Raw genomic sequence first — 27,831 nt, forward strand, 5'->3', positions numbered from 1 at the left:
AGTCAGTGCCTGTGAGTAGATTTGCTTGTGCTTTTTTAAATCTTTAATGGTAACTCTTTTAGTCATGTGGCAGCTAAAGCCCAGAAGCAACTTCCAACTGACCTTCGCAGGACAACCTCCAATCTCTCTTTTTTGAATTAACTCCGAACTTACCTAGTAATACTGAAACTCCCTTTGAATCTTCCTTAATTAAGCCGTTTGTTTCCTGTGAGCTTAGTGTGAGGACACCCTTTCTAGGTACTGCGCTTTTTAAATGCCCAGTCAATCAAAAAGTTACCAAGTACAGAGCCTGAAGGGACAGAGCTCTGTTTTGTGGTGAAAACAAGTAAAACTGGCAGCCATACTGGCAGTCATACACAAGGAGAATGTTCCCCATTCACCTACAGTCACAATTGTCACTGCTGTGCTGCATCGGCTGCAGGCGATGGTTGTGGTGTTCGGCCTTATCAAATAAGTAAGAATAAAATGTGATGATCTTGGGCTGCTTCTTAAGAGAAGAAGACCAAGCTGCCTGACTCCTGTGGCCTTCACACCCCTTTCAGTGATCGTACTAAGCTGCTTAGAGCAAACAGTCCTATAAGAAGGTCTGTATCTACTGTATCTAGTTTTGACACATTGCCATCCTTTTATGTGCTTCTAGGTGGTGGGCTGCTTTGTGCAACCAGGCCAATTGTCTTGCCTAATTTCATGATGCAGAACACAGCCCCTTCCGTCTTCAGTGACAAGGATGTCTTGTATTCTTATCCTGCAGTGCTGTCCAACCATCACACTTCCTACTGCATTGCCGGTCCAGCCTATCTCTCCCACTAATGCACCTCACTGTTTCCCCTCTGTTGAGCCAGAGGAAGCCACAGGACCATGACTCAGGAAGCGGTTGCCTAGTGAGGCAGCGCTGGTATGTTTATCATAGGCGTGGGTAGGTCTCACTGCGAAATGTATTTAATTGGAACTGCCGCATGAGTATGCGAGTTCTCAATCAACGTAGATGCTAAGGCTGCCTGTCATGGAGTTCTTGTTTTTTCTTTTTGAGTATGATTATCACTTAATAGCACCTCCACTAAGCCTACAAACACCCCTCCATCCGCAGTGTAGGTGCCAGGCACCACCCTTCTTAATGCAGGTACAACACAAGGACAGCAGTTTAGTGTTGTGAACTTTCAACTGTTTAAAATATCCTTAAATATTTGTTGACGTGCAAGAATAAAAGTACATTTTTGTACCAACCAAAATAATTCAAATAGATCATATTAGAAATAAATGATTCAGGAAATTTGCTTAGTCATAGCAGATTTGGGGTTGGCATGTAGGTGTCTAGTAGGTTCAACACCTATAGATATGAAACTGTAAACGATAGTCATAATCTGGGGAGTTTAGAAATCTGAAACGCTGACCTCATTCCCTTCACCGTAAACCCCTATCTTTTGCAAAAAGGACCTTAGCCATTCTATCCCTAAGGGTCCTTTTAAGAGCTATTTGATTGTAATTGCCATACAGTCCCAGGGATGGATTGTAAAAGAGCTTTAATATTGTTTAAGACTTTTAAGAAAGTATTTGGGATCCCAGAAACTGACCCGATATGAGTAGATTAAGATGAAATAATGGATTTTACTCTTCAAAATGCTAAATGGCAGCAATTAAAGAGCCCACAGGGTTTGAGAAATGAGTTAGGCAAACTCGTCTCCCCTGTAATTGACTTGCATCAGCTTTCTATAAAATTCTGATCTCCCACCACTGTGTTGGGCCAATGGTAGAGATGAAGAAGTTAGAATTTAAAGATGGGGGACTCTGGGCAGACCTAGGTAAAAAAAAAAAGTATGAAATATGGGCAATAATAACAAGGCACATTATAAAATCATGTTCTCTGGCATGTCACTTTTAAGAAGCTACTCTGTATGTTCCACACACTACTTGCAATTATTAGCAAGAATAAAGGAGAAAGTAGTGTCCTAGACAAATGATGGACATATTCCATTTGTAATATTTTCTGAAGGGAAGACCTAAGGCAAAGAAAGATAAATAGTGCTAGTTCCTGGAGGCTCAAGAGATGGTGCCCTCAAGGAAATCACAAAGCCTGCTTGAAATTTGTTATGTAATATTGACACATGAACATAAGCACTTCTCACTGAAAATAAAAAGACTGGGGCAGGCAATCCTATACTGAGTGGGCAATAAAAAAGGTTGCACATACTGGTCATGGAACAGACAATCAATCCATCTTATGAACATGGGCTATAAAGCTTTGCACATGGCAGCCAGACATGGATGATGTCCAAGAGGAAGTGTATTTTCTTATAATGGGTATTGGCAGTAAATCTTTTATTTAAATTGAGCTATGTTACGCCCTCATAAGAATGGGATAGGTGTCTGAATTGTGTAACCTCAAGTTATGAGATGCTCGAATCCTTCTCAGATGTGGGCAAGAAACATTGTTTTTTAAATTCTCTGTAGTAAATTCACTCTTTAGGGAGGAGGTGATGAAGTGGTGGAGTGACTGACTGGTGGATGGAGGGAGTTGGGGGAGAATGTTGGAAGATAAGCATATACAAGAATGTGTCAATGTAATCACACAAATCAATAGCAAATACTTTTCTCCCCCGCAAACTTTTATTTGTTTATTATAAAACAAATAAAGTGCTATGTACAAAACATTTTCTTGAAGTCTGACTCTAAAAGTCAGTGAGCAGAGTTGGACCGTATTGAGTGAGGGCCAGAGATGTTCTCTGGTAGTGTTGAAGTGGGCGTTCTGCTTTGGATATGCTTGCTGCTGTTCTGATAGAGGTGTTGGTTAATTGGTAACGGCGTTGCTTGTTTAGAAATTGACTCTTGGTTTGGCACTGGAAAAAATAGTTTTTATTTTCACATTGCATGTTAAAATCCTGAGCAGGCAGGCTGCCGGTTTATTATGTGAATTATTATTATTATTTTTTTTTAATGAAGACCCTGTGGAGGGTCTACTTTACTTCACCGACATTTTGCACTCTTACCTCTTCCAGGTACGTAAAATAATTCGTGTATGTAAAGGGATCCTGGAGTACCTCACTGTGGCAGAGGTAGTGGAGAGCATGGAAGACTTAGTGACCTACACCAAGAACCTGGGACCTGGTGAGTGAACTGGACAGCGAGGCGCCCCAAGGCCAGTGTGACACTCAGCTGCTATGAATGGCAAGGTAGACTGCAGTGATGGACTGAATGAACTAATGTGATGGTCATTGGTAGGATTTTTGATAGCTACGGTGTAGAGGCAGTTGGGATAGTGTGTGAGGGGAGCTTGGGTAGTGTGTGAGGAGCTGGGTTTGTGAGTGAGTGGTGAAGGATTAAGAGAATGGCCTTTGGTTGCAGGGTGCAATGGTTATAATGAAAGAATGATGCAAAAAGAAAGGTGGTAGATACATACCAAAGTGCTTCAAGGGATGTTGTGACTAGACTGAGAGAGGGGATGGAAACAGGGCTGAGAGCCCAGGAGACCGTGTGCTTGAGGTAAAAATGGCCTTGTGAAGGTGACTACGAGCCTGTGGTAGGGGGCTGATGAGATGGCAGAGGGTGATGGGGCCCAATAAGAGTGTTGGTGAGCATGGGACCTGAGACTGAGGTAGATTTAAGTTGGGGAACTGAAGGCAAGTTTGAGGGTGCCAAGGACCGAGCTGAATTCTTGTCACTTTTTTAACACAGGAATGACCAAAATGGCAAAAATGATTGACGAGCGGCAACAGGAGCTGACTCACCAGGAGCACCGTGTGATGCTGGTGAACTCCATGAACACTGTGAAGGAACTGCTCCCCGTGCTCATCTCAGGTATAGGAGCTGTACCATACACTGCTGTCTTTGCTCATCTTATGTAATTCAGCACTAACCTACACTGCCACCACATGAACCAGCCTTTCATTAATGTACTCTGTCCTCTGCTCGTCTATGAAATTTAAGCACTAGTTTATGGTGCTCTGTGAGTTCAGCGCTCATTTCCCAGCTTTAGAATACACTGTTCCTGTGCTCCTTTCTGATATCAGCAGTGGCGGCTCCTCCTAACATAACGTGATCATTTTATTTTTACAGTACTGAGCTGGCACAGTTTTGATTAGGGACGGGGTCTGTCAGCCAGCCGGGGGAGGAGTGGTATGTGCACTTAACTGGGCATGACGGTTTGGCCGGCTCACTCGGGCCGGCGAAACCGGCATGCGCGTTTTGCATGTTCTCCACCCAGGCTGCATTACAGCCTGGGTGGAGAACATGCCCAGGTTCTCACTCCCGCAATCACGACACTGCAATCAGCAGTGTTGCGATTGGCTAGGGAGCCTAGATTCTGTAGTAGGGGATCTCTGTGTATAGTCATAATCTAGTGAATAGTCCCGCCCATGTGCGTGGACCCCGGAGCAATAAAAAATAATCTCTAAAGGTGACAAATCATGCAGACCTGCATACACCTTTAAGAGAGAATTTAATTTAAAGACAGATAATGCAGCCTATACCCACAGGCTACAATGTCCAGTACTTCAACTAGAATTCCACCAACATCCACAAACAGCACTGCCTGTCCAGCTTTTCTCCACATAGGAAAAAACCCTGCCTCTACCAGCAAAAGCCTCTGGAATGATAGAGAGGAAGGAGTGGACAGACAAGCCCCATAGGCTGCCATTATGTGGCTTAGAACAGGATACTGTGCCTTTAAGAAAACTTTCCAGAACTTTCCCCAGTATCCCAGAATGCCCAGCAGGTCCCATTTACTTTCAGTTCTTTTTTCCGGCTCCTGCTAGCAGGACCCTGGAGCATTGAGCTCTCCCCTTTTCAAGGGTTTATTGTAGTTTTTTGTCAATTTTTGTCACTTTTTCAAGTGCTTAGTGGCTGGTACTGTCAACATGCCTGGCTTGTTCGACAAGTGCCCGGAATGTGGTAGAAAGAAGGCTAAAACTGATCCACACGAGGTGTGTATAGGTTGCCTTCCCCAGTCCCACGTGCCTGAAGACTGTGATATCTGCCACTCGTTCTCAGCCAGGACCCTGAGGGACAGAATGAAAATCAGGCTTTAAATCCTGGAGGAGAGAAGGCTGAAGGCACCAGGTGGGTCTGGAGGGGCTGATTTGGCCCATAATGAGGCCTCTGGGGGGCTCCCCAGGGGCAGGAAGACCAGTAAGCGTTCCCACTCCCCGTCGACGTCGAGGGCGTCGACGGCGGCGTCGAGGAGGATGACTACCATCTGTTCGCCGTCCCCCCAGGGCTCTGGGGAGAAGCGGCGTCGGCGGTCGACGTCGAGGGGCCTGAATAGGCCGCCGTCGACTACATCGGCATCTTCGGCGACGACGCAGTCTACGGCGCCTTCCAGCAGTCTGCGTCGAGATCGGACCCGGTGTCGGCGCTCGCCGTCGAGGGGAAATCGCCGTTCGCCGTCGGTGAAGAGGAGACGGTCGCCGTCGAAGAGAAGATCGACGTCGAGACGCTCGAGGTCAAGAAGATCGCCGTCGAGGCGCAGATCGCCGTCGAGGCACAGATCGCCGTCGAGGCGCAGGTCGCCATCGAGGCGCAGGTCGCCGTCGAGGCGCAGGTCGACGTCGAGGCGAAGATCGACGTCGAGGCGCAGGTCGACGTCGAGGCGAAGATCGACGTCGAGGAAGAGAGTCATCGGGATCGGTGTACTCTGTGGTGTATACGCCTCCTCAGATGCCTACGTCACCGCCTCCTCCACCTCCGACTCCGCCTCCACCACCACCGCCAACACCACCACCACCACCACCGCCGCCACCACCACCACCGCCACCACCACCACCGCCACCACCACCACCGCCTCCAACGCCGCCTCCACATCCGCGGCCACTGCCTCCGCCGCCCCCACCTCGGTCGTTACCACGCACTCCATTGGGGCTGCCGGCGGTTCCCCCGCGGTCGGTTTCCCTTCCGAGGTACCCGACTCCGCCGCAGGGGACTCCGAAGGCACGACGCCCGCGGTCGCCGGGACCGGCTAGACCGGCGGGAAGACCGAAGCCTAAGAGGTTGCGCTCCCGCTCTCTCAGGAGGAGAAGATCACGGAGCCATGGACGGTCATCGTCGGACTCAGGACGACGCCGTAGGAGGCACAGGTCCAGGTCGCACACGCGATCCTCGACCAGAGATTTTTCCCCGACGCTGTCGGACTCGCCGGGGACTAGGGTGTCTCCGGTGGACGATTTGGTCTCTTTCCAAGAGGTGCTGTTGAGAGGGGCAGCAAAGTTGGGTATCACGGTGACGGTTCCAACACCCACGACGTCCGTGATATTCGAGACACTTCATAAGAAACATCTGTCTCGCCCTCTACTGCCCCTGGTTCTAGGACTGGTGTAACCCGCGTTGGAGCTGTTCCTCACTCCCGCGGTGACGAAGGCCGCCCCCTCCAGGCTCATGAAAAAGTATAGGGCCCCGGAGTCGGACCCTACCTTTTTGAGGGTGGACCCGAAGCCGGATTCGGTCATCGTGACGGCGGCGAGGAAACAACATGCGACCGCCCCTTCGACGGTCCCGCCTGACAAAGAGAGCCGCTGGCTGGATTCTGCGGGCAGGAAGGTGTGTGGGACCGCCGCCACCACCATGAAGGCGGCGAGTGCAGGGGCTTTGTTGGGCCGTTACGACCGGGCCCTGTGGGAGTCCCTGCAGCAGTATGCGGACCTGCTGCCCCGGGACAGGAAGGAGGACTTCTTGGAAACAGTGTGCGAAGGCATGCTGGTTTCTAATCAGGTGATCGGCGCGGCGGCGGATGTATCCTTGTTGGCCGCCCACGCCTACTGTCATGGCGTCCACCAGAGGCGGCATTTCGTGGCTGCGCCTGACGTCCCTCAAACCAGAGGCGCAGCACAGAATGGCCAACCTGCCCTTTTCGGGGGAAACCCTGTTCGGGAAACATGCGGATGATGAGATGGCCCGCATGAAGGCGGAGGCGGAAACCCTGACGGCCGTCGGGTTGGAGAAGACCGAGAAGAAGCACCCGTTCCAGAGGCGGTTCGGGTCTTCGGGCAGAGGGCGTGGGCAGGGTTCGGGACAGCAGCAGCACCAACAGCAGCAGTTCCGGAAGCCCTTCCAGAATCGCCAGAGGGGTAGAGGAGGCCAGCAGGCGACTACCACTACCAAGGGCCCGGCCGGGTCTCGGCCCTGAGCGGCTACTTCCCCCTCAACCGTTACCCACTCCAGTGGGGGGAAGTATTCAACTTTTTCCGGCAGAGTGGAGAAAAATTACTCAGGACAAGTGGGTGCTGAATATTGTTTGCAATGGATACAGTCTTCGGTTTATCAGCCCGCCTCCAGCGATTCCGCCGGTCAGCTCTCGGTTCCAGCTGAGAGAGCTCCAGGCGGAGGCAGACATCTTGTTGAGAAAAAAGGCGGTAGAAGAGGTACCTCTGTCTCAAAGGGGAAGAGGTCTTTACTCTCGGTTCTTCCTCATTCTGGATTTACGACAGGCAAACAAATGGATTCGCAGAGAGAAGTTTCGCATGCTATCGTTGCACCAGATTTACCCTCAGCTGCAACGGGGAGACTGGCTCTGTGCCATAGATCTACAGGATGCGTACTTCCATGTGCCCATAGCACGGAAGCACAGGAAGTTCCTGCGATTCCAAGTCGGCGCCAATCACTATCAATACACAGTACTGCCATTCGGGCTAAAGTCTGCGCCCAGGACCTTCTCGAAGTGCATGGCGGTGGTGGCGGCACATCTGCGAAGGAACAAGGTGTTTGTCTACCCGTATCTGGACGATTGGCTGATCAAGGCTTCATCCTTCTCGGAAGCGCAAGATCACTTCCGATGGACGTGCGCTCTCTTGCACAAGCTGGGCTTACACGTCAACATGTCCAAATCGGTCCCGACTCCGGTCCAGTGCATACAGTACCTGGGAGCCTCCATCGATACGCGGTCAGCAAGCGTGTCTCCTTCGGAGGAGAGACGGTTATCACTCCTTCGGAAGGCTCAGGACCTCAGGACTGCTCCATCGATGACAGTGAGGAAGGTGTCTTCTCTACTGGGATCGATGGCCTCCTGTATCTTCCTCACGCCTCACGCACGGCTACACATGAGACCACTGCAGGAGTGCTTGGAGGATCAGTGGGATCAGAGGACAGGCTCTTGGGACGACAAGATACGACTGTCGCTGCATGCTCTTCAGTCTCTGAAGTAGTGGTGTTCGGCGGAAAACCTCCTCAAGGGGGTTCCCTTCAACAAGGACATTCCCACGACGAGTGTCGTGACGGATGCGTCCCTCCAGGGCTGGGGAGCGCATTCCGGGGACTTGCAGATTCAAGGAAAGTGGTCTGCTTTGGAATCGACGTACCACATCAATTTCCTGGAACTCATATCGGTCTTCCTGGCACTGAAGGCCTTCCTTCCGTCCTTCCAGACCAACTCGCTGCTGATACAGACGGACAATACAACCACGATGTATTACCTCAACAAGCAGGGGGGGTCGAGATCGCGCACTCTGTCGCAGGAGGCGCAGGCGATCTGGCGCTGGCTGCTGGCCCGAGGACTGACGATTATGGCCACGCATCTGCCAGGGGTGCAGAATGCTCAGGCGGACGCCTTGAGCAGGCTGATTCAGGAAAACCATGAATGGGTCATAAACGACGAAGTACTAGGAGAAGTCTTCGCAAGGTGGGGGACTCCAGACGTAGATCTGTTCGCCACCGCCGAAAACAGCAAATGCCGAGACTTCGCATCCAGGTACTACCAGCGGGGGACGCTGGGGAATGCGCTATGGATCGATTGGTCGAACAGCTTTCTGTACGCTTTTCCACCCATTCCCCTGATTCCGGCAGTGCTCATCAAGCTGTCCCAGTCCAGGGCGCGGATGATCCTGATCGCCCCGGAGTGGCCCAGGCAGTGGTGGTTCATGGACCTACTTCACCGGTCTCTCCTTCCTCACATGCGGTTGCCGTGCAGGCCGGACCTTCTCACGAAGTTCGGGGGACGGATGGTGCACCCCAACCTCTCGTCTTTGAGTTTGGCGGCATGGCTCCTGAAATAGTGCAATATGGCCATCTGAATCTACCAGACGATTGTATGGACATACTGAAGGAGTCTAAACGACCTTCCACTAGGACATCCTATGCTTACAAGTGGAAGAGGTTCTGTATCTGGTGTAAGTCCAAGAACTTTGATCCGACGACATGTAAGGAAGATGTCATCCTTCCGTACCTTTTACATCTGGCGCAGTCTGGCCTTAATTTCCAATCCATTAAGGTTCATCTGGCTGCTTTGACTGCTTACAGGAAATGCCCTTCAGACTTCCTTCTTTCAGATCCCTGTGGTCAAGGATTTTTTGGAAGGCTTGAAGAAAGTGTTTCCTCCCGTCAGACTTCCCTCGCCTTCCTGGGACTTGAATGTGGTGCTGTCCAGACTGATGAAGGAGCCTTTTGAACCCATTCACAAGGCTTCATTGCAGCACCTATCCTGGAAGGCGGCGTTCCTAGTGGCCATTACATCGGCCCGCAGGGTGAGTGAACTTCAGGCATTATGTTGTCAAGAACCTTATACTGTATTTCATGCTGCTAAGGTTGTGATGCGTACTCACCCTGAATTTCTTCCTAAAGTTATCTCTGACTTTCATGTCAACCAGACCATAACTTTACCTACGTTCTTTCAGAATCCCTCTTCGCCAGCGGAAAGGTCTCTCCATTCCCTGGATGTTCGGAGGGTGTTGAAATTTTATCTGGATAAGACCAAGGATATTCGTAGGTCTGACCAATTGTTTGTTAATTATGGATCAGTCAGGACTGGTCTTGCGACCTCTAAGCAGTCCATTTCTCGGTGGATTGTGTCCTGCATACAATTGTGTTCTCAAAAGGCTAATAAGACCTTAGGGGGTAAGCCTAAGGCTCATTCCGCCAGGGGCAAAGCTGCCACGACGGCTTTGCTGCGTAATGTTCCTATTGCAGAAATCTGCAAGGCGGCCACTTGGAAGTCGGTCCATACCTTTGCTGCGCATTACTGTCTGGACTCGGATGCCAGGGCAGATGCTCAGGTTGGGGAGGCTTCGCTGCGAAATTTGTTCGCACAGTAGTGGTTTTTGTCTTGTTGTTCTCCACCGCTGTTGTTGTGTGGGGATGGGCTTGCCATTCTATTCACTAGATTATGACTATACACAGAGATCCCCTACTACAGAAGGAGTAGTTTCTTTTCTGTAACTCCAGTTCTGTAGTAGGGGTATCTCTGTTATAGTCATAAGCGCCCGCCCTCCTCCCCGGTGGAGAGATAATTCATATGAAGAATGCTACAGGTCTGGCGTGCTACGCCTTCAAAAAGAACTGAAAGTAAATGGGACCTGCTGGGCATTCTGGGATACTGGGGAAAGTTCTGGAAATCTGGAAAGTTTTCTTAAAGGCACAGTATCCTGTTCTAAGCCACATAGTGGCAGCCTATGGGGCTTGTCTGTCCACTCCTTCCTCTCTATCATTCCAGAGGCTTTTGCTGGTAGAGGCAGGGTTTTTTCCTATGTGGAGAAAAGCTGGACAGGCAGTGCTGTTTGTGGATGTTGGTGGAATTCTAGTTGAAGTACTGGACAGTGTAGCCTGTGGGTATAGGCTGCATTATCTGTCTTTAAATTAAATTCTCACTTAAAGGTGTATGCAGGGCTGCATGATTTGTCACCTTTAGAGATTATTTTTTATTGCTCCGGGGTCCACGCACATGGGCGGGACTATTCACTAGATTATGACTATAACAGAGATACCCCTACTACAGAACTGGAGTTACAGAAAAGAAACTACTCCTTCTTCCTTCCTGTTCCTGTCTCATAGAAGTAAAAGGACCGGAAGAGAGGCGGCGGCCAGGTAACTCCTCTCCGCCTGCCTCACCACCACGGCCCCATAGCAGCTGCTGCTGATCTTAACAGTTACCTGCACAGGTCCTTGTTATCTTACATTTCAGTGGAGGTATATACAGCTCCTTTGTGCGCTCGTGCAGGTCTCCAAATCTACAGTGCGTTACTGTGCTTATCGTTAGTACGCCATCACTAATCTAGGTCTTTAGTAATGAAATAAGGCACTTGCATACAGCTCTTAAGTGACCATCACAGGTAACCCAGAACTAGCGTACACTGCTCTTTTGCTACTCTTGGATACACCAGCACAAACTGCCCTCATTCCTCTTAAAGGTACCTGTTGTGGACTGGTTGTGAGTAGCTGGGGGGGGGGGGGGGGGGGTGTATGGGTAAACACCCTGGCTTATGGAATCCTTGGGATAGAATCTTGGTGCATCACTGTGGAACGACTCTAGGCTTGGAACGGTGCCGTATGCCATGCGTTGCTTCATCCTACTCTAGCAGGATTTCAAGCAGGATGTAGCACACAGTGTTATCACATCACTACTGGATCATGCACAACACTGTACCAATTGAAATGAACCTGTGTAGCTGATCCTGTAGGTTGATGGTATCAAATGCTGCTGACACATCCAACTAGCACAGCTAGTTGGTTTCCGTATCAGGGGTACAGCCTTAGATAGGCTTAAAAGCTTTCTAACTGATTAGGTCGAACTTGGGCCACACTTGTCCCGTGGAGTGCCCCATGGGTGAATGCTCTCTCTGTTATAATTCAACCTAAATATGGGTCCACTTGCCCAGATGACTTAATCATTTGGCCTAATTGCTCTAATGTATGCAAACGATGCACAGATTTTAGCGGTGGATGGAGATTCCAGTACCAGTGCTACCACTTTACGGGAATGTCTTACAAATGTTCAACACTGGATGGCATACCATATATGAAAACAGAAAGAAGAGAAAACAGATATCCTTATCTACGTTAGGCAGACGTAGATGTGGAGTGATGACTTTTGGCTTTCGTCAAAGGGACCAAAACCTACCACTGTTCATAATGTAAAGAATTTGAGGGGGCCTTTGTGCAGATTTTACTTTATTTATTTATCTATCTAAGATAGATTGCAACTGTAAATACAAAAAATGGGTGACCTCCTCCTGCTTTATGCAGGCGCATGCATGGTGATGCACGTCAGCATGCTGGGCCCCTAGCATCATGGGTCATATGAGGGCATGCATAATGTCACATGTACATGTTGTAGCGCTTTTTTCGACATTGCCAAGCAAGTATCTTATTTCTTTTTGAGGGAAAAAAGCTTCTGCAAAGCCAGCCTGTCTGCATTGCTTTTAAAAGCCTAGATCGATAGGCTTTGCAAATGCTTGTGGTTTTGTAATGACCTCTGCCTGTAATCGTTGGCTCCAAGAGATGCCACATAGTTCCACCCTGGTTTTGTGCTTTCTGTTATTAGACTGTTTCCCTCTATTGTTTCTTGAATGCGGGAGGTCAGAAGCCTAAAAAACACCACTGTGGCCTAGCTGAGCAGGAAGGTAGGAATCTGTTTTTGGGCTTCTCGGTATCAACATATCTGCCTCCATCGATCAGAGATCTTCCTTCGGTTTCTTAAAAGGTTCACGTGAGTGTATGTAAATGCATGGATTTGCCTACATGCACTTGACGCTCGATCCATAGGCATACTTGGGCATTCCTCTATTTGGGGAATCACGATGGAAACTGAGACCCATCTTTTGGGCCTGGCTTCATACTAGTTATCTCATCATAGGTTAGGGTACTTCAAGACCGCCTTAGAGGAGAGCAAAAGGCACTGATGCTGCCCAGTTCTGTCATGTGGACATAAAAGCCTGGGATGTGAATGTATGAGTAGATGGAGACCCCATCATTGGTGCTAATCATACCTCTTTTTGAAGGCCCTGGAAAAAGACTTGGGAAGACACTGTTTGCAGTGTCTATCCACAAACAGGAAGCCAAAAGTCTGTTGGATGCCCTAGCTGCCAAATCATTGGCTGGTACCTTAGCCAAACCAGGTACATGGCCCTTTGAAGTGCCCTCTACTTCATGCTTTAGTAACTAGAACAGATTCGATTTTCACCATACAGTGAAATTCCAGGAAAGGCCCTCCCTCACCTCAAGAAGAAAGCAAGAAAAAGTTTCCAAAAATATTTTGCAGCAGGAGCCATGTTTGGGGAACAGATGAAAAGTTACCCGTTTCCCAGGATATTGCTACATTTTACAAGAATGGATGCAAAGCTGGCTTCCCACATTCCCATCTGACAGGTCTTTGTCTAATGCCTGTGAACATTTTTTTTTTTTTTTACTCTTCTTTCATGACTCACCTTTCTCCTTCCTGACTTCCAAACAGTGTTTTAAGACTTCCTTGTGGCAGTGTCAAGGTTTTTAAATCGTAGAGCCATAGAGTAGAGCTTGACAATCTGTTCCTTCCGAAGGAATCATTCAGGCTGGTGACCTGGGTACCCATTCGGTCAGCTTTTTAGGTGGGTGACAAATTCTTCAAACTTAGAACTTCCAATCTCATCTGGCAAGATCAGACCCTACCCCCCCCCCCCTCCCCCCACACACACACACACACACACACACACACACACACAGGAGGATTCCGCAAATCAAAAACTCAAAAATGGTGTCGGTTCTCTCCACTTGTATCAGTGGGGTCTTTCGTCCCTAGCTGTTTTGACTCCAGACATATTTGCAACTGTTCTCATTTTGCATAGACATGACCATTCTTTCCTTTGCGAAATGCATTTCTACTTGATGTAATGCTCCATTACTATGGTTAACCATACAGAAGAAATCGATTTTATTTCTCAGACCTGATTCATATCATACTGGAGTCTTTTCTCTTGCTTCTAAATGAATTTGACCCAACAGGTTGGGATTTGTTCATCGTGCTTGCTCTTTGTTAAAGTTTTCCCCCAGTTACGTTAGAACTAAAACTACTTCCATCCTTGACTTGCATTGTTTCTTGATCTGAGCCCATTTCCCTACCTAACACCCTCTGTTTTCTTTCATACACCATGAAGTTTACTACTTCCAGCATAAAACCTGGTGTTATATGTAGATCCTCCTATTCTTAAGGAGTCTTCTTTCCTTCGTAGGAGAGATGATGTCAAGCACCTAACATTACACCAGTCCACAATTTTCATCCCTTTCTCGACTGCCAATTCTCTGATTATTCACATTTATTCAGTATATGGCACAATTATGATAACTGACTTGTGGGCCTCTCTCAAATCATTCTCCTCCTGACAAGATCTTACATTTGCAGGTAAAAACCTTGTCAATTTCCATAGCACACCCCCATTGTATCCATTCATCATCAAGCTGGTTCTCTTTCTGTCAAAAACAGAACCCTCTTCAAACTTCTCACTCTAGTAAATCAAGCAAAGCTTGATCTATCCCCCAACTGTCTTGTAAAACCTAAGCTGCTATACTCCTACTCATTTTTTAAAAAGTCTGCCAATCAGTATATCTTTGGTTCAATTCTTGCCAATCTGTGCACCACCCAGATTCACATCCTTTTACCTTTTTAAAATCTGGGCAAGTTGAATAGAGTTGAATAACAAGAGTACATCGGGACCACAGAGCAAATGATCGAGCCCTGCTTAAGTAAAGGGGATATCATTCAAGGAATTGAGGTTTCAACCTATGGGCAAACGAATATGTCTCGTTTTCCCGCAAACCGGAACCCCGCATACCATTACAATGCGGTTGTTACAATTACCGCGTTGTAACAACGTTTGCCATTACTCCGCAAGTCGGAACAACGACTTTCTCTAGGGGGGCGCTGGATGTTGGAATACTATAATTTACTATTCCAACTCCAGTCTGTGCAACAGTAGGGAAGATGTTAGATTTTAAATCCAACACCTTCTGACCCCTAGAGCAAGTCGTCGTTCTGACTTGCGGAGTAATGGCATGCGTTGTAACAACGCTGTCGTTGTAACAACTGCATTGTAATGGCATGCGGGGTTCCGGTTTCGGGGTAAACTATGTTTACCAAAAAGAAAAAAAAACTGTAACGTCTGCTTTACAGACAGAGGTACAACACCTAATTGATAGACTGTGGTTCCTGGAGTATACAGCAGAGGAGACTGAGGGGCACTCTAGGTGAAACAATATCAGAGTGGTAGGACTGGGGTGGCACCTCTGGCACTCTCTAGGGTTTATGCACACAATAGGATCCTTACAGTATCAACTCAACGACCGCTTCTGGATTCTCTGCGGTGGCCAGTGGTGACACATTTATTACATTGCCGAGACCGGGATGTTATTTCAAAGAAAACTTGAGTACTGGGCAAATGAGAGTTGAGGACAGCTCGGTCATCTTTCAGGATTACAAAGTGGCAGTAGAGCAAAATAGAGTATCCTTCCTGAAAGTCGGGATGCACCTGTACAAGTCAGGACCATTGCAGCTGTTCCCTGCAAAACTGAAAGTGGTGTAAAAAGTGTTAAGAGCTAAAACCCATTTCTTCACCGAATCCAAGGTGGCGTGGGGCTGGATTGAACTGTATGAAGCGGGGAAAGACCATGGACCATTGAATTTCCAGCCCCCAAAGCGGCAGAGGTGCAGCAATGTAAAATGCCCCACACACAGCCAAGCCAGAACTGAGAGAGCAGCAGTCTTCAAAGCAGTAAACACTTTGCCGAGTGGCGAATCGCCAACTAGTGAGCGAACGCTAATCCTTGTGGACCCCAGCACTGGCTCGGGTTTTGACTGCTCCTTGGGTGAAGATTCTGAGCTGCCCACTGTCATTCACAGAACTGCAGATGGCCTACTTGACGCCACCGATATAGGAGAATGCCCTGGTCCTGCGCCCCCTGCTGAGGGGAGGGGACCAAAGGCAATAATTCATATTTACATATCTGAAAAGGAGATGGCAGGCAGTCACTGTGGAGGGGAACTATGACAGTGGTGGTCACAGCTTTAAATTCTTCCTCTGAAACTGGGGAGAGGACTTGTTGTTTAATTAGGTTTGATTGGGCAAAAGGCAGTTATGGTACTGTCCCGGGTGTTTGGGGTAGTTTGATTTTGGTCATGGGTAGTAATTATTTTTATAGAGTTTTATATAGCGCGAACTTGACCTGAATCGGGTATCCGTGCGCTTTACAAAGCACCAGTTGCATTACATGAGGACACATTCATTTTTGTTAGGCACGGGGAGATTAAGTGGTTTGCCCATAATCAAAGGATGTTCAGCGTCATTGCCGAGACTCGAACCAAGTTCCCCAGATTCGAGGTCGACCGCCCTAGCCGTTAGGCCAACTCCTCTCCCCAAGTAATCCTTAACGAAAAGTTTGGAAGTCGATAAATAATACAGGACAAGAGTTCCTCATCCCACATTGGGTCCTGTTGAGGCTGGGGATGTAGCTAGTGGCTTGCGATGGCCAAAACAAAAAAGCTTTAATGTCTAACTGGCAATAATTCATATTTACATATCTGAAAAGGAGATGGCAGGCAGTCACTGTGGAGGTGAACTATGACGGTGGTGGTCACCGCCTTAAATTCTTCCTCTGAAACTGGGGAGAGGACTTGTTGTTTAATTAGGTTTGATTGGACAAAAGGCAGTTATGGTACTGTCCCGGGAGTTTGGGTTAGTTTGATTTTCAGTCATGGGTAGTAATCCGTAACGAAAAGTTTGGCAGTCAATAAAGGATACAGGTCAAGAGATCCTCATCCCACATTGGGTCCTGTTAAGACATGAGGCTAGGGCTATAGCTAGTGGCTTGCGATTACCAAAACAAAAAAGCTTTAATGTCTAACTCAAACAGATAAACTTTCTTAACATAGAACAGCGGGAGCATGGTATCAATTGCTAATGGGTTTAAGATGCATTCTTCCATCACAAGGAGGGGGCCTCCAAGCACTAAATTAGAAATTATGAAACTGCAATGCACATGGCGAGGACATTTGTCTGCCACTGGTTATTCCTCGACTCTCCATAGAGCTCTGATACTGGGAGTCACCTAGAGTCAATTTACTGCACCTGACTAGGGAAGGTAGGCTTGGTCTAGTAAAGGGCAGACTGGATGGAGCCGACTAGATATTCAGGGGCGGCTCCTCCGCTATGGCGGAGGGGCATCGCCCCACTGCTTTTAAGCAGTGCACTGCAAAGTAAAGGTAACTAAAATGGTAAGAACTTTGAGTTATTATCATTTTATGTTCAAGCTGCTTTGCGAGTGGGCGGGGCTGCTCTGCTCTCAGAGCAGGGCAGGGCAGGAGTGGTTTGCCCACTCCTAAGTGCGCAATGTCTGTTTAGTTTGCCCTCTTGGGATGCCCAAACCAGTCATGCGCACTTTCCCCATTCTCGATGCAGGCTGCATTACAGCCTGCGTGGAGAACAAGCCCAGGCCCCCATTTCTGGTTGAGCTTCGAACCAGGACTGTCAAAACCAATCACAGTTCTACATTGCAGCATTATGATTGGTCAGGGGAGCCTTGCTTCCTGTCCCGCGATGAGACCAGGAGCAAGGAGGAGAGACATGGAGCCTTGTCTGTGCTTCCTGTGCCTCTGTCTGATGAGGAGAGCAGCGACACGGGACCGGCATGGCAAGGTAAGTGTTTCTTTCTTTTTACGGGGCCCCCCCCCTTCCCTCGTGCGCCCACACCCGCCCTGCAAATCATGCTGGCTGCCACTGGTAATATTGCGTAGCAAATGCACCTAATTCATAACAATAGGACCACCTTTGTATAGATAGAATGCTATCCACCTTTGTATAGATAGAATGCTATCTTGTCTGGTGATGCTATTTCAGCATTCTGGTAGAGTTTTAGTACTCAAAGAAAGTCTTTCTACAGGTGCACTATAGCTCCCAGTCCATTCCTCACCTATTATCGGTTCCCCCATTTGCTCGGATCTGGTCAGCCATGAAGGTGACTGCCCAGCCTGATATTTCTGTGTGAACTTGTGTCATGTATTCTATGTAATTGAGGCATCTCCTTTTCTCAAGTAGAACAGCATAATTCTCCCTTTTTTACTAGTACTGTCTGGTGTAGGTAGGGATCATGGATTACCCTCCCTTCTATATAATTCAGTGTTTTATCCAAAGTGTTTAATTCATGTTCCATATCTTTCCTTACTTAGCAGTCCCCTTAATACAGTGCCTCACCGACCACCACTTTAAATGCCTCCCATTCCAGCAATCCATAGGAGGCTGTCCCCTCATTTTCCTAAAGTATTACTGTATTGCATCCCCCAGAGTTTCTCTACAAGCCTGGTCATCTAGCATGGTGCTATGTAGCTGGACTAGTGTTTCAACAGCCAGATGACAGGCCGCTCTGATTACTTCAAAAGGTGTTTCCATAATAGTAGGAGGCGCTACGGATCTTTTTAGTGTAATAAGTGGACTTTGCTGTCCTAATTGCAACTTTTTCTTCTAACGTATAATTCGTATAAAGGACACTTTCCCTGCTGCTACCCATGATGTATTGATACTGTATGTGAGGCAGAGTTGAATCGCTACTGTCCATTCGTTCTTGTAGGTTTATGCGTCCTTGTGTTTGCATTTAGGGCCTGCACTGCTGCTGTGCTAGACTTGTTCTGTCTGGGCAAGGACGTTTACATTGCATTTGTTCCATATGTGTCGTGGAATCTTGCGCCCAAGCTGCACTTGCTGTGCCAATTCTTTGTTTGCCTGTTAATGTAAGAAAGAATGCATTACTTCTGCGCATTTTGTACCTGTTCTGTGCCTCAGGGAAGCATTGCGCGAATGTGTGTGTTGTACTTGTGTGGGTGGTTTGGACTACAGATATCCATGATGCACCATTTGTGTGCAGTAGTGTAAAGCTTGAGCAAACCATTTTTGCAATACGAACACAAACCTACTCGTCTTGTCAGTGTTTGTACTGTGGCTAATTGAGGGTTCCATGGCAGTGAGCAATGGCGAGAGGTTGTGGGAACATCAGAACTGGAGTTTGTAGAGGGAAAGAACGGTTGTCTTCTTTGGGGGTCTCATGGGGGGGCCCTGACGGTCTTTTTTTCTCCATGGTGTATTGTTCAGGATTTGTAGCCTCAGGTATAAATTCGATGGACCTGGCTTTGCTACTAATTCATATCTGTAATACATTAGCTTTTACATGGGTCAGTTTTGAAAGAAAAAAAGAACCAACCCACTGTTTTTAAGAAATAAGACACTTCTCTCTGGGCCAGACTCTCAATAACTCGAGTTCTGGTCCCTTGCTCATTTGGAGTGTTATGCTAAAGTGGTAAGGGCGGTAGAACTTAATTGTTTGTGGGCATGGATTAAGGTAAATATTTAATATGTAGATCTGAAGCTAAGCGGTTTGTTTGTACAAAATGTTAAAATAGGCCATATTTTCACATATGTGGCCAACGATGTTACTCAGCGAGGAAAATAAAGCACTTTGATCTGCAGCGTTTGTACTTCCCACATTGCACGCAATCTGTGGTCTACATTTCTTTTCAGTGCGTCATGACTGATGTATGGTATGTATTTAGGAGCCTAAAGTGGGTGCCATTCTCCATGATGTTGTGAGTATTAAAATCTCGTGAAAGTAGTATACCACTAAGTTTAGCAGGAAGTGTCCTTTTACTAAATGTCCACATGGCTATTATTCGCCCAAGAACTAGAGTATGAAGTCTGGGCACTAGTTTAGTAGATTGAGGTTTTAGATCACACTTTTTAACATTCCTCAAACAAGTCAAGTCCCAGCACACTAACATCTTTGGGAAAGCCAGGTGTTTCCCCTTCCCTCATACCTCAGTCATAACCCTCCTAAGCACTAAAGATGATCTTGCAGAATGTTATTTTTTTTAAGTTATTTAGTTTTATTTATATTAGCATAACTCATTCACTTATTTAATCATTCTAATACACATACCTATCCTTGTCTCCCAAAAAAGGGCGCAATGTGGCAAGAAATATAAATCTCAGCCGCAAGTTAAGGAGGTACCTGAAGAGCTCACTATATATGCAACAATTGCTGCACTGTATGATCAGTCTATATCTTTAAGAAACTAAGAGCAAAGAATTGACATCAAATGCAAACGTAGTTCTTGTGACTAATTTAGAAGTTAGCAATGTAGAAATTCGGAGCTTTAATAAGGGCACTAAATAAATGACCACTATCTGAGCTTATCTCATTTACAAATGGTGAGCTTGTGATATATTTTGTATATTTACAACTCATGAAAATTTGTGTGTGGGATTCATGTTGTCAAGTCCTGATATGCAAGATGTTTCATGCCTGAGTCGGGCATGCTAATTTAGTGTTTGTTTTTTGTGCTGCATTACGTTGTATTTCACTCTTCGTAACAGACTTACAAATTGCGAGCCTCATTTTTAAGTTCTTTTGCCAGGGACACTTTGCCTTCTGCTTGCAGCCAATGCTCTGGTGCATCTCCAGATAATGCCTGTTCTGATTTCAAACTATTTCCTGTTGTACTAATTTTGCATCATGCAGCTATGAAGATTTTTGTGACAACAAAGAACTCAAGAAGTCAAGGAATTGAAGAAGCCTTGAAGAACCGCAACTTTACGGTGGAGAAGATGAGCAGCGAGATCAATGAGATCATCCGAGTGCTGCAGCTGACCTCCTGGGACGAGGATGCCTGGGCCAACAAGGTACAGTGTGAGGAGAAAGCTTGCAGAGGTGGGGGGAGCATTGAGGGTCTAGGGTTAGTGGAGGGGTGTACCTCCTGGGAAGAGAGAAGCCTGGGCCAACAAGGTACAGTGTGAGGAGAAAGCTTGCAGAGGTGGGGGGGCATTGAGGATCTAGGGTTAGTGGACGGGGTGTACTTCCTGGGAAGAGAGGAGCCTGGGCTAACAAGGTACAGTGTGAGGAAAAAGCTTGAAGAGGTTGGGGGAGCCATTGAGGGTCTAGAGTTAGTGTAGGGATGTGCCTCATAGGAAGAGTGAAGCTTGGGCCAACAAGCTACAATGTAGGGGAGACCATGGGGTGAAGAGCTCTTTATTCACGTAAGGGGAGGCCCGGCCCAACGTAGTGGAGTCCAGGTAGACATCCTAAGAGGTTGAAGTCTGGTCCCTCGTAGTACGTGAAAGCCCACAACAACAGGGTAGAGTGCGATAGGGCAGCTTGTGATAGGTGAAGGTGAATAGATTGTACCTCCGGATAGAAGCATGCATGGGTCAACAAAGTGCAGTGTAGGAAGATCTGTTTGGGATGGGTCCTGCTGGATTGAGTACACCTTGACCAGTGAGGTTCAGTGTTGAGAGACTGTTGTGATGGGTGACAGTTCTTCATGGGACATAGATGCCTGGGCCAACAATACAGCAAAGTTAGGCTGCTCTTGGGAAGAGGGGTGGGGTTGAGTGGGGTGACAAGGGGTGGTGGGTGTTCAACTCCTTGAATAAAAGTGCCAATGTGGTAGTGTGGTTAAACAGCTTGATAGGGGTACTGGTTATCTAATGCAATGAGAAGCCTTTTAACAATTATACATGGTATAGGGAGGCTGCTTCTAGTGGTGGAGTGGACTTGTCTCATGAGTAGACTCCTAGACCAACAAGATCTAGTGTGTGGAAACTGCTCTGTGAAGGTTGTGGTGGGGCGGGGTCAAGGCCACTAAAGCCAAGAAGTTAAAGTACAGGGAGATCACGTTTAGGTAGGAGGAAAATCCATATGGGATGAGGACACCTGGCCCAACAAGGTACAGGGTGACGTTAGTTGAGATGAGGACACTTAGACCATTAAGATACATCTTAAGGAGACTACTCCGAGACCGTATACCTCCCTAGATGAGGATGACTGGGCAACACCATACAATCTGGGGAGACCAGTCAAAGGTACGACATTGCTCATAGGAGGAGGATGCTGGGACAGCAAAGTACACATTGGTTTTAATTGTTGCAGGAGAGCACCATCTTTTCTCGCAAGACTAGAACACAGGGCAGACAAGATACAGTGTGGAGGGCAAGTAGTAAAGGGGTGGGGAATCGGTAATGGCAGACATGCTATGGATACGCAAAGTCTACAAGATCTAATGAGGGTGAAACTCCTTAGGTAACACCTTGAGGAGTGATGATAAACTACAGTGTGGGAGGTCAGCTTCTTTAGTGGCACATCATAGACAAATACATAGGCAAATAGGGTGCAGGATGGTGGATGGTGGAGTGGACAGATCCTGGAGCAGGGGGCAACAGAGACTCTTTCACAGATAAGGACTCCTGCCTGCAACAAACTGGTAGCTTGCTCGAGGTTAGATTGGCCAAAAGTAGGTAGTGGAGAGCGAGGGCACTTTGAGGATTGTGAGTTGGTGGACCACAGGGGAGATTATTGGTGCCTAAGCCAACAAAATATAATAAGTATGTCACATTCCCTGAGGGGTCATAGCCCGTAGGAGGCACCACATCAACAAAGAACCCCCAAACCAAGAAATAAAAGAATGGATTTAGGAGGGATATAATCACATGCGCAGATCTTGTAGTATGACAACTTCTGGGTCTGTGAGGAAGAGCATAGTAGGGCCTCCCTCAAGGTGGCACAACCTGGGCGAATATGTGCACCATGATGGATGAGGGGAGCTTTAAGTGTCTACTCTTGGGGCTGCTCTGCCAGTGTGAACAGTATACAGCATGTGAGCTGGTGGGTGCTCTTCGCCACATCAGATAGCAGTCTGCACTTTTGGAGTATTCATGTGATGAAAATGCCTGCTGTATGGAGGCAGAGATGGGTATCACATGAGCACTGCTTGGCAAGCGTAGATTGTGTATTGGCATCAACACTTCCAAGAATTTTGGGTTCTCCTGGCCTAGAGCAGGGTAAACGGGGGGGGCACTGTTCCTTCCTCTCACCATTGCATGAAACTTCCAAGCTGCTGGCAGTCTTTAGCCTGGGTATAGATTGGACTTTAGCAATTCATTTTTGTTTGCACAATAAACCGTCCTAGGCTATAACCAGTTTCTCCGGTAAGATGAGAACCATGGAGTATTGACTGGATGTAGTTTCCACCCCCCCCTGCCTTATTTCTGGTAGGTTTAGGACTCTCAACAATTCATTCAATTTGGGGTTTCAAAAAACATTTTACTTTGTGCATCATCTCTTTTTTTACATTTTAATTTACCTTTTTTGTTTCTGCCTTTCCTCTTGTGTTTTTTTTTTTTTTTGCTTTGCTCTCACATTCTTTGGACGCTTCTTTTATTTCCTCGTTCTGACCGCTCTGCGCATCTTTCTTTCCTTCATTCTCCTCGTCTTCTCTTCTTTCTTCCTGTTTTTAGAAGGTAAGCCTCTCCCGTTGCCCTCATCGCCCCTCCATGTAGCATGCTGTTGAAGTTTGGGTTTTCTCTGCTGTGTTTGTTTGCAGTGCAAATCTCCCACCACAGATACGATTTGTTGGCCGAGCACTAGCTACCATCCCTTGTGATCCAAAAGCTGGCCCAACTCTGTCAGCCATTGTGGGTACTTTGTGTGTCTGTGTAAGTGTGTAGGGTTTGCATGGAATGGGCATTATGTGTGTGGGAGTTTTATCAATAGGACACTGTGCATTTAATAAAAATTAGATTATTGTCATCTAAAAACAAAAAAATGTGAAGCCAGACCTCCTTGATAATCTACCCAGCATGTCCCTGGGCTAATGCTGCAAGTCTGAGCTCCAAAGGATTCTCCTTTTCCGGTTGTTAGGACTGCGGTCTATTCTGTTATCAACCCTTCACCTCTGCTTTGGGTTTTCTTTCGCTCCAATAAGCTTTCTGCTAACAATGTTTGTACAGGGCCTCTCCCATTAGCCTCCGTTTGAGGTCTCTTGCCTACAACTTGCCAGTCTTTTTACTTAATGTAGGTCATGTATAAACCTACTAGGATCAAAATGTCTCTGCTTGAATCATGCATTTTTAATAGATTCTTGAGGTATTCTCCAATACGTAAGTAGTAGGCAGGAGAGCATAAGTAGTTGAAAAACAGGAGAAGTTTATTGTACAGCTTACTCCAGGGACCTCAGCCACCAACAGTCAAGGTCAATTGACAAAAGCTTCAAAGAAAACATTCTGTCACTAGGAGGGGGTTCCACATTAGAACACATCCTAGCAAGCTGAACAAAGATAGATTGCAGAATACAAGGCAGAGATGTAAAAGACATAAATGCAGAATACCACAATTCTCATGTTTTGCATATCCAGTCACCTTGAAGTTATATCCATATTAGTCATTATCAAGTTCAGAAATGTCTTAGAGGCATCAGCTGAAGAACCTCCTGTAATCGGATCTTGATGACATTCAATGAACACTTAACTCCACCCAAATGAGTTTTTATTGTCTAACATTGTGGTTAAGAATCTGTAGGCTCAATTTCTTTTGTTTGTTTTTTACCTCTATCAAAATATTTTTAACTACTTCCACAAAATCTCCGTTGATGGACACTGGGTACATTTTGTTATCCAGGTTTACAGGTCCAATTTGTTTACTATTTTTGTTACTTCATGATCTGTTTTTGGGTGCTTATTAATGAGAGAACTCCGTTCATGCTTTACTCCATCTTCTCAAGGAATATGTCTAGCAGTTGAGACCACAAGGAATGTGTCTGTTTTCTATCTGACTGCTGCCAACTGGATGTGCTGCTTGTAAGAACTTAAATATGACTCTGATTTCTAACCTCGGAGGAATTTCTTTACTTTCACCTTGTCTTTCGTCTGGAAAGTTACCGATGATGATAGTGTGGGCACACTGGTAAACATATGCCACCAGCATCCCCCTTGGTGATGCTAACGTGAGGTACTTTCCTACCTTTTCACACATTTTTCACATAGGGTTATATGGTTTTTGTGGTGGTAGGCTTTCCTCTTTAAAGGCTTGTTGTGAACTGTGGTATTTGACGGCGTTCAGTTGACATTTTGAACAGTGGAACATACAGGAAAGTAACGGTTGTACTGTCCTGTAAGGGTAGCTTTTTGATGAGCATGCGCCCTTGGTCTTTGAATTGCAATTTACTGTTCTGAGTATGTCAGGTCTTTTTGTGATAAACTGCTGTTGAGTGGGGGCGACCTGACTACTTACCCCCTGGTGCTCCTTTTTGTGATGCAATTACTTATTACCAATGTTTGTTTTCTAACTTCAGATTTGCTTTTCTCTTGTGGATATAGTTTTGTTTTTACTGTGTTGGAAAGGAAACAATAGACACTGCTGCAGATGCTTCTAGTAAATTTGTGTTATCTTGACCTCAATGTAAGTTGCATTTTACTGTGCCTTTTGCCTGAGTGTTAGCGCCATTGCTAATGGTTGCTAAATTTCGCAGCTGCTGTGAAACCAGTTGTCTGGTTTTGTCCTGGGAGTACCAATAACAGATAAAGCACCAACTGGTATCAAGTTATTTTGTTTCTCGTACCTTGTTCCAAGCAAGGCACAAAACACTGCTGTTGTGCATGTGGTGCTCTTTGGTGGTTGGTCTGGCTTTCTTTGAAGAGTGCCCAGAGGTGAGCTGGCTCTTAACGTATTCTTTAAATGCCAGCATTTATTTTTCATTCATTCATGCCATATAATTCTGCCAACTCTGTCTTCCTTCACCGTTAACGCTGAAACTACCAGAAACCGAATATCAGGAGTGTCCCAACATATTCCCAGAAGGGCTTTAAACACACCATATTTTCCGGATATCCACGTAGGATGAATTTAGGTTTAACTAAAACAAAAGGGATTTGGCCTTGAAGAGAAACTGGGAGAAGAGGGAGCTGAAATTCAAAGATAGTAACTTCTATACTGCTGCTTGAAACTACTTACAAAAACATCCCATGCCCCACCTCCTAGAGAAGAAATCCCATAGTCCACCACAGAAGCCGTCCCAAATAAATGTAATACTCTGTGCGGCAGTCACTGAGTTTCCACTTTCCGGCTTTTTAGAAAAGCTTTGCAGTGTCTGTTTGTGAGAAAATATTTCGGCTTCTCTAATAATCAACCTTTAAACTCACAGGGGAGCTCACCGATGCCACAAATCCATTTACGATGTATCTTTTTTCATCTCTAGTAAGGTTCGCTTACAAGATAAGGTGCTTGGGTTTAAATAAGGGAACAACTGAACTGAAGCATTCTATCTCCCATATTCATGCATCCTCTTTGTTGCCATCTGTAGTATCCTTACGGGGACCGGACTGGCCGTAGCAGGCAACGGGCGTTTTCCTGGTGGGACGGTTTTTCAAGGGTGGGTGGGGGGGGGGGGTGGGGGTGATACTGGGGGCAGTTTTTGCTGCAGTGTTGCAATATCGGCAACCTGTAACAAAAGCGGCAGCGGTGCTTGACACTAGCACTCCCCCCCCCCCCCCCCCCCCCCCCCCACGCATTTTGTTGTATTCTTGTTTCACATCCCATATTCTTTTAGCTAGGCACTCGATTTCTCTTCCACACCAGCCTCAATATCTGTACTCTTATCTGTCGTCGTATCTACTTCTCTTTGCCCACTCAGGATCACCTTATGCCTTTTACATTAAAACTGTCTGCCAGCATATCCTCCACCTTCTCCCCCCCCCCCCCCCTTTTTACAGCTGCCAGGGTATAGGCTCTGTGGGCCTGGTGAAGCCATGGTGCACAGATCTTAAAGTTCTATGTCTCTCTTAATGCACGCTTAGGAGAAAATAGAGGAAGTATCTGTTATCTTGTCTAGCTTTGAAGCAGGACAGCTTCACACCAACTTTCCTGAGCATTGCTACCACTGTGAGCGAGATTTCAAAACACGTCACCCAGGCAGACTGCAAGGAATGAGCAAAAACGTTGCAAGTGACTGTTTGTGGTTTCCTCTAACTCTTCTGTTGACTGCCAGCTGGTTCCAAAAAACGCTTAAAGTGCTTGGGCCCGGTGGAGGCTCCTGTCCCCTTTGTCCAGCTGGCTACTGGCCACCGGCCTTCTAAGTAAGCGGCTGGATGCTCCCAAGAGTTGAAGATGCATTTAGCAATGACGACCATGGGTGAAACGGGGTGAATGTGCCTCGGGTTGGGGGCAGGCAGTGCTTTAAATTGGAAAACATAAGTGCAGGTACTCATTAAAATGAGCTAGAGGTGTGGCAAGTGGGCGGGGCTAATACCAAGATATGATGATACATAATGACTTCTATACCAGTTGCAGCACATATCAAAACACAACAGAAATGCATTTATGTTTACAAAACAGGTTAAATCATTACACAAAATGAAAGGCAAACAGGATAATATGTTAATGTCCTTATTTTGTAATATTTGCAACTTCTTAATGTCATGCCGTTATTTCTTGTTGTTTGGGACAGTGCTATATAGTCTCAAGCGTGCACACACACACAGAAATAAGCAGATGTACACAAAAGCGGCTGAGCTAAGGACTACAGAAGCGCCTTGACTGTCAGAGACATCTTCTTCTCAGACAGCCCAGTGCTCACCAGCACTAGCAGCCAATGAGCTTACCTTTCATGAGTACTGGTACTCTCCTAGGTACCGGCGAAGGGCCGGTATTAACAGTGATAAAAATAAGAAGTGCCAGTACTCAGTAACTGTAACTACCGGCCCATTCAAAGCACAGCCTCAGCCCTTATTCCCACAGCCAGGCTCTTCCTGTCCCTTTCTGGTTCAGTGTCTTTACATCCACATCTACTCCCCATTCACGATTAACCTCTCATTTCTACCCAGCCGCTAACCTTCTCTCCCTGGTTCTGCCCATCTTACTACCGCCTCTCACTTTCTCCACAAGTCTCTTACATTTTGTCACTGTTTCCCCACCACTTGCCTCCTCTTCTCACCTCCATGATGTGCCCATACCCTAAATTTGCCACCTGGCCTGTAATTTGTTGTCCTATATTTCATTGTTTGTGTTGATAGAGCACACTTACTGTTGAGGCCTGTACTTTTTAAATATTCTTTCCAGTAAAACAAGAAGTACAAAACTATTTCCAAGCTGTGAAAGTGTGTGACTGTGTGTGTGTGACTTTGTGCGAGCACGCTCCGCCACGCCCTGTAAATTCTGCAGGGCAGCGTTTTAAACTGAATTTCAGGCATGTGGTTCATCAATAGCTAAACCAATTTCTTCATGAAATACATCAGATTTGAATTTCTAATAAAATACAATTCCTAAGCACCCATTTCAAAACTAAACGAATATCTGGTATTGTTA

General features: G+C 46.6%; 1 protein-coding gene across 2 annotated transcripts in view; it reads left to right on the forward strand.

Annotated features, from left to right (window-relative positions):
* Positions 1–27,831, forward strand: part of VCL (vinculin) — a 319,126-nt gene that overhangs the window by 111,923 nt on the left and 179,372 nt on the right. For both annotated transcript variants that reach the window (XM_085608721.1, XM_085608720.1), the window contains exons 4-6: positions 2,994–3,102; positions 3,670–3,792; positions 20,221–20,381. In XM_085608721.1, coding sequence (XP_085464847.1) covers positions 2,994–3,102; positions 3,670–3,792; positions 20,221–20,381 — 393 coding nt within the window. The remainder of the gene's footprint in view (positions 1–2,993; positions 3,103–3,669; positions 3,793–20,220; positions 20,382–27,831) is intronic.

The sequence above is a fragment of the Triturus cristatus genome, chromosome 1_2 (assembly GCF_964204655.1).
Source record: "Triturus cristatus chromosome 1_2, aTriCri1.1, whole genome shotgun sequence".
In the NCBI taxonomy this organism is placed as follows: domain Eukaryota; kingdom Metazoa; phylum Chordata; class Amphibia; order Caudata; family Salamandridae; genus Triturus; species Triturus cristatus.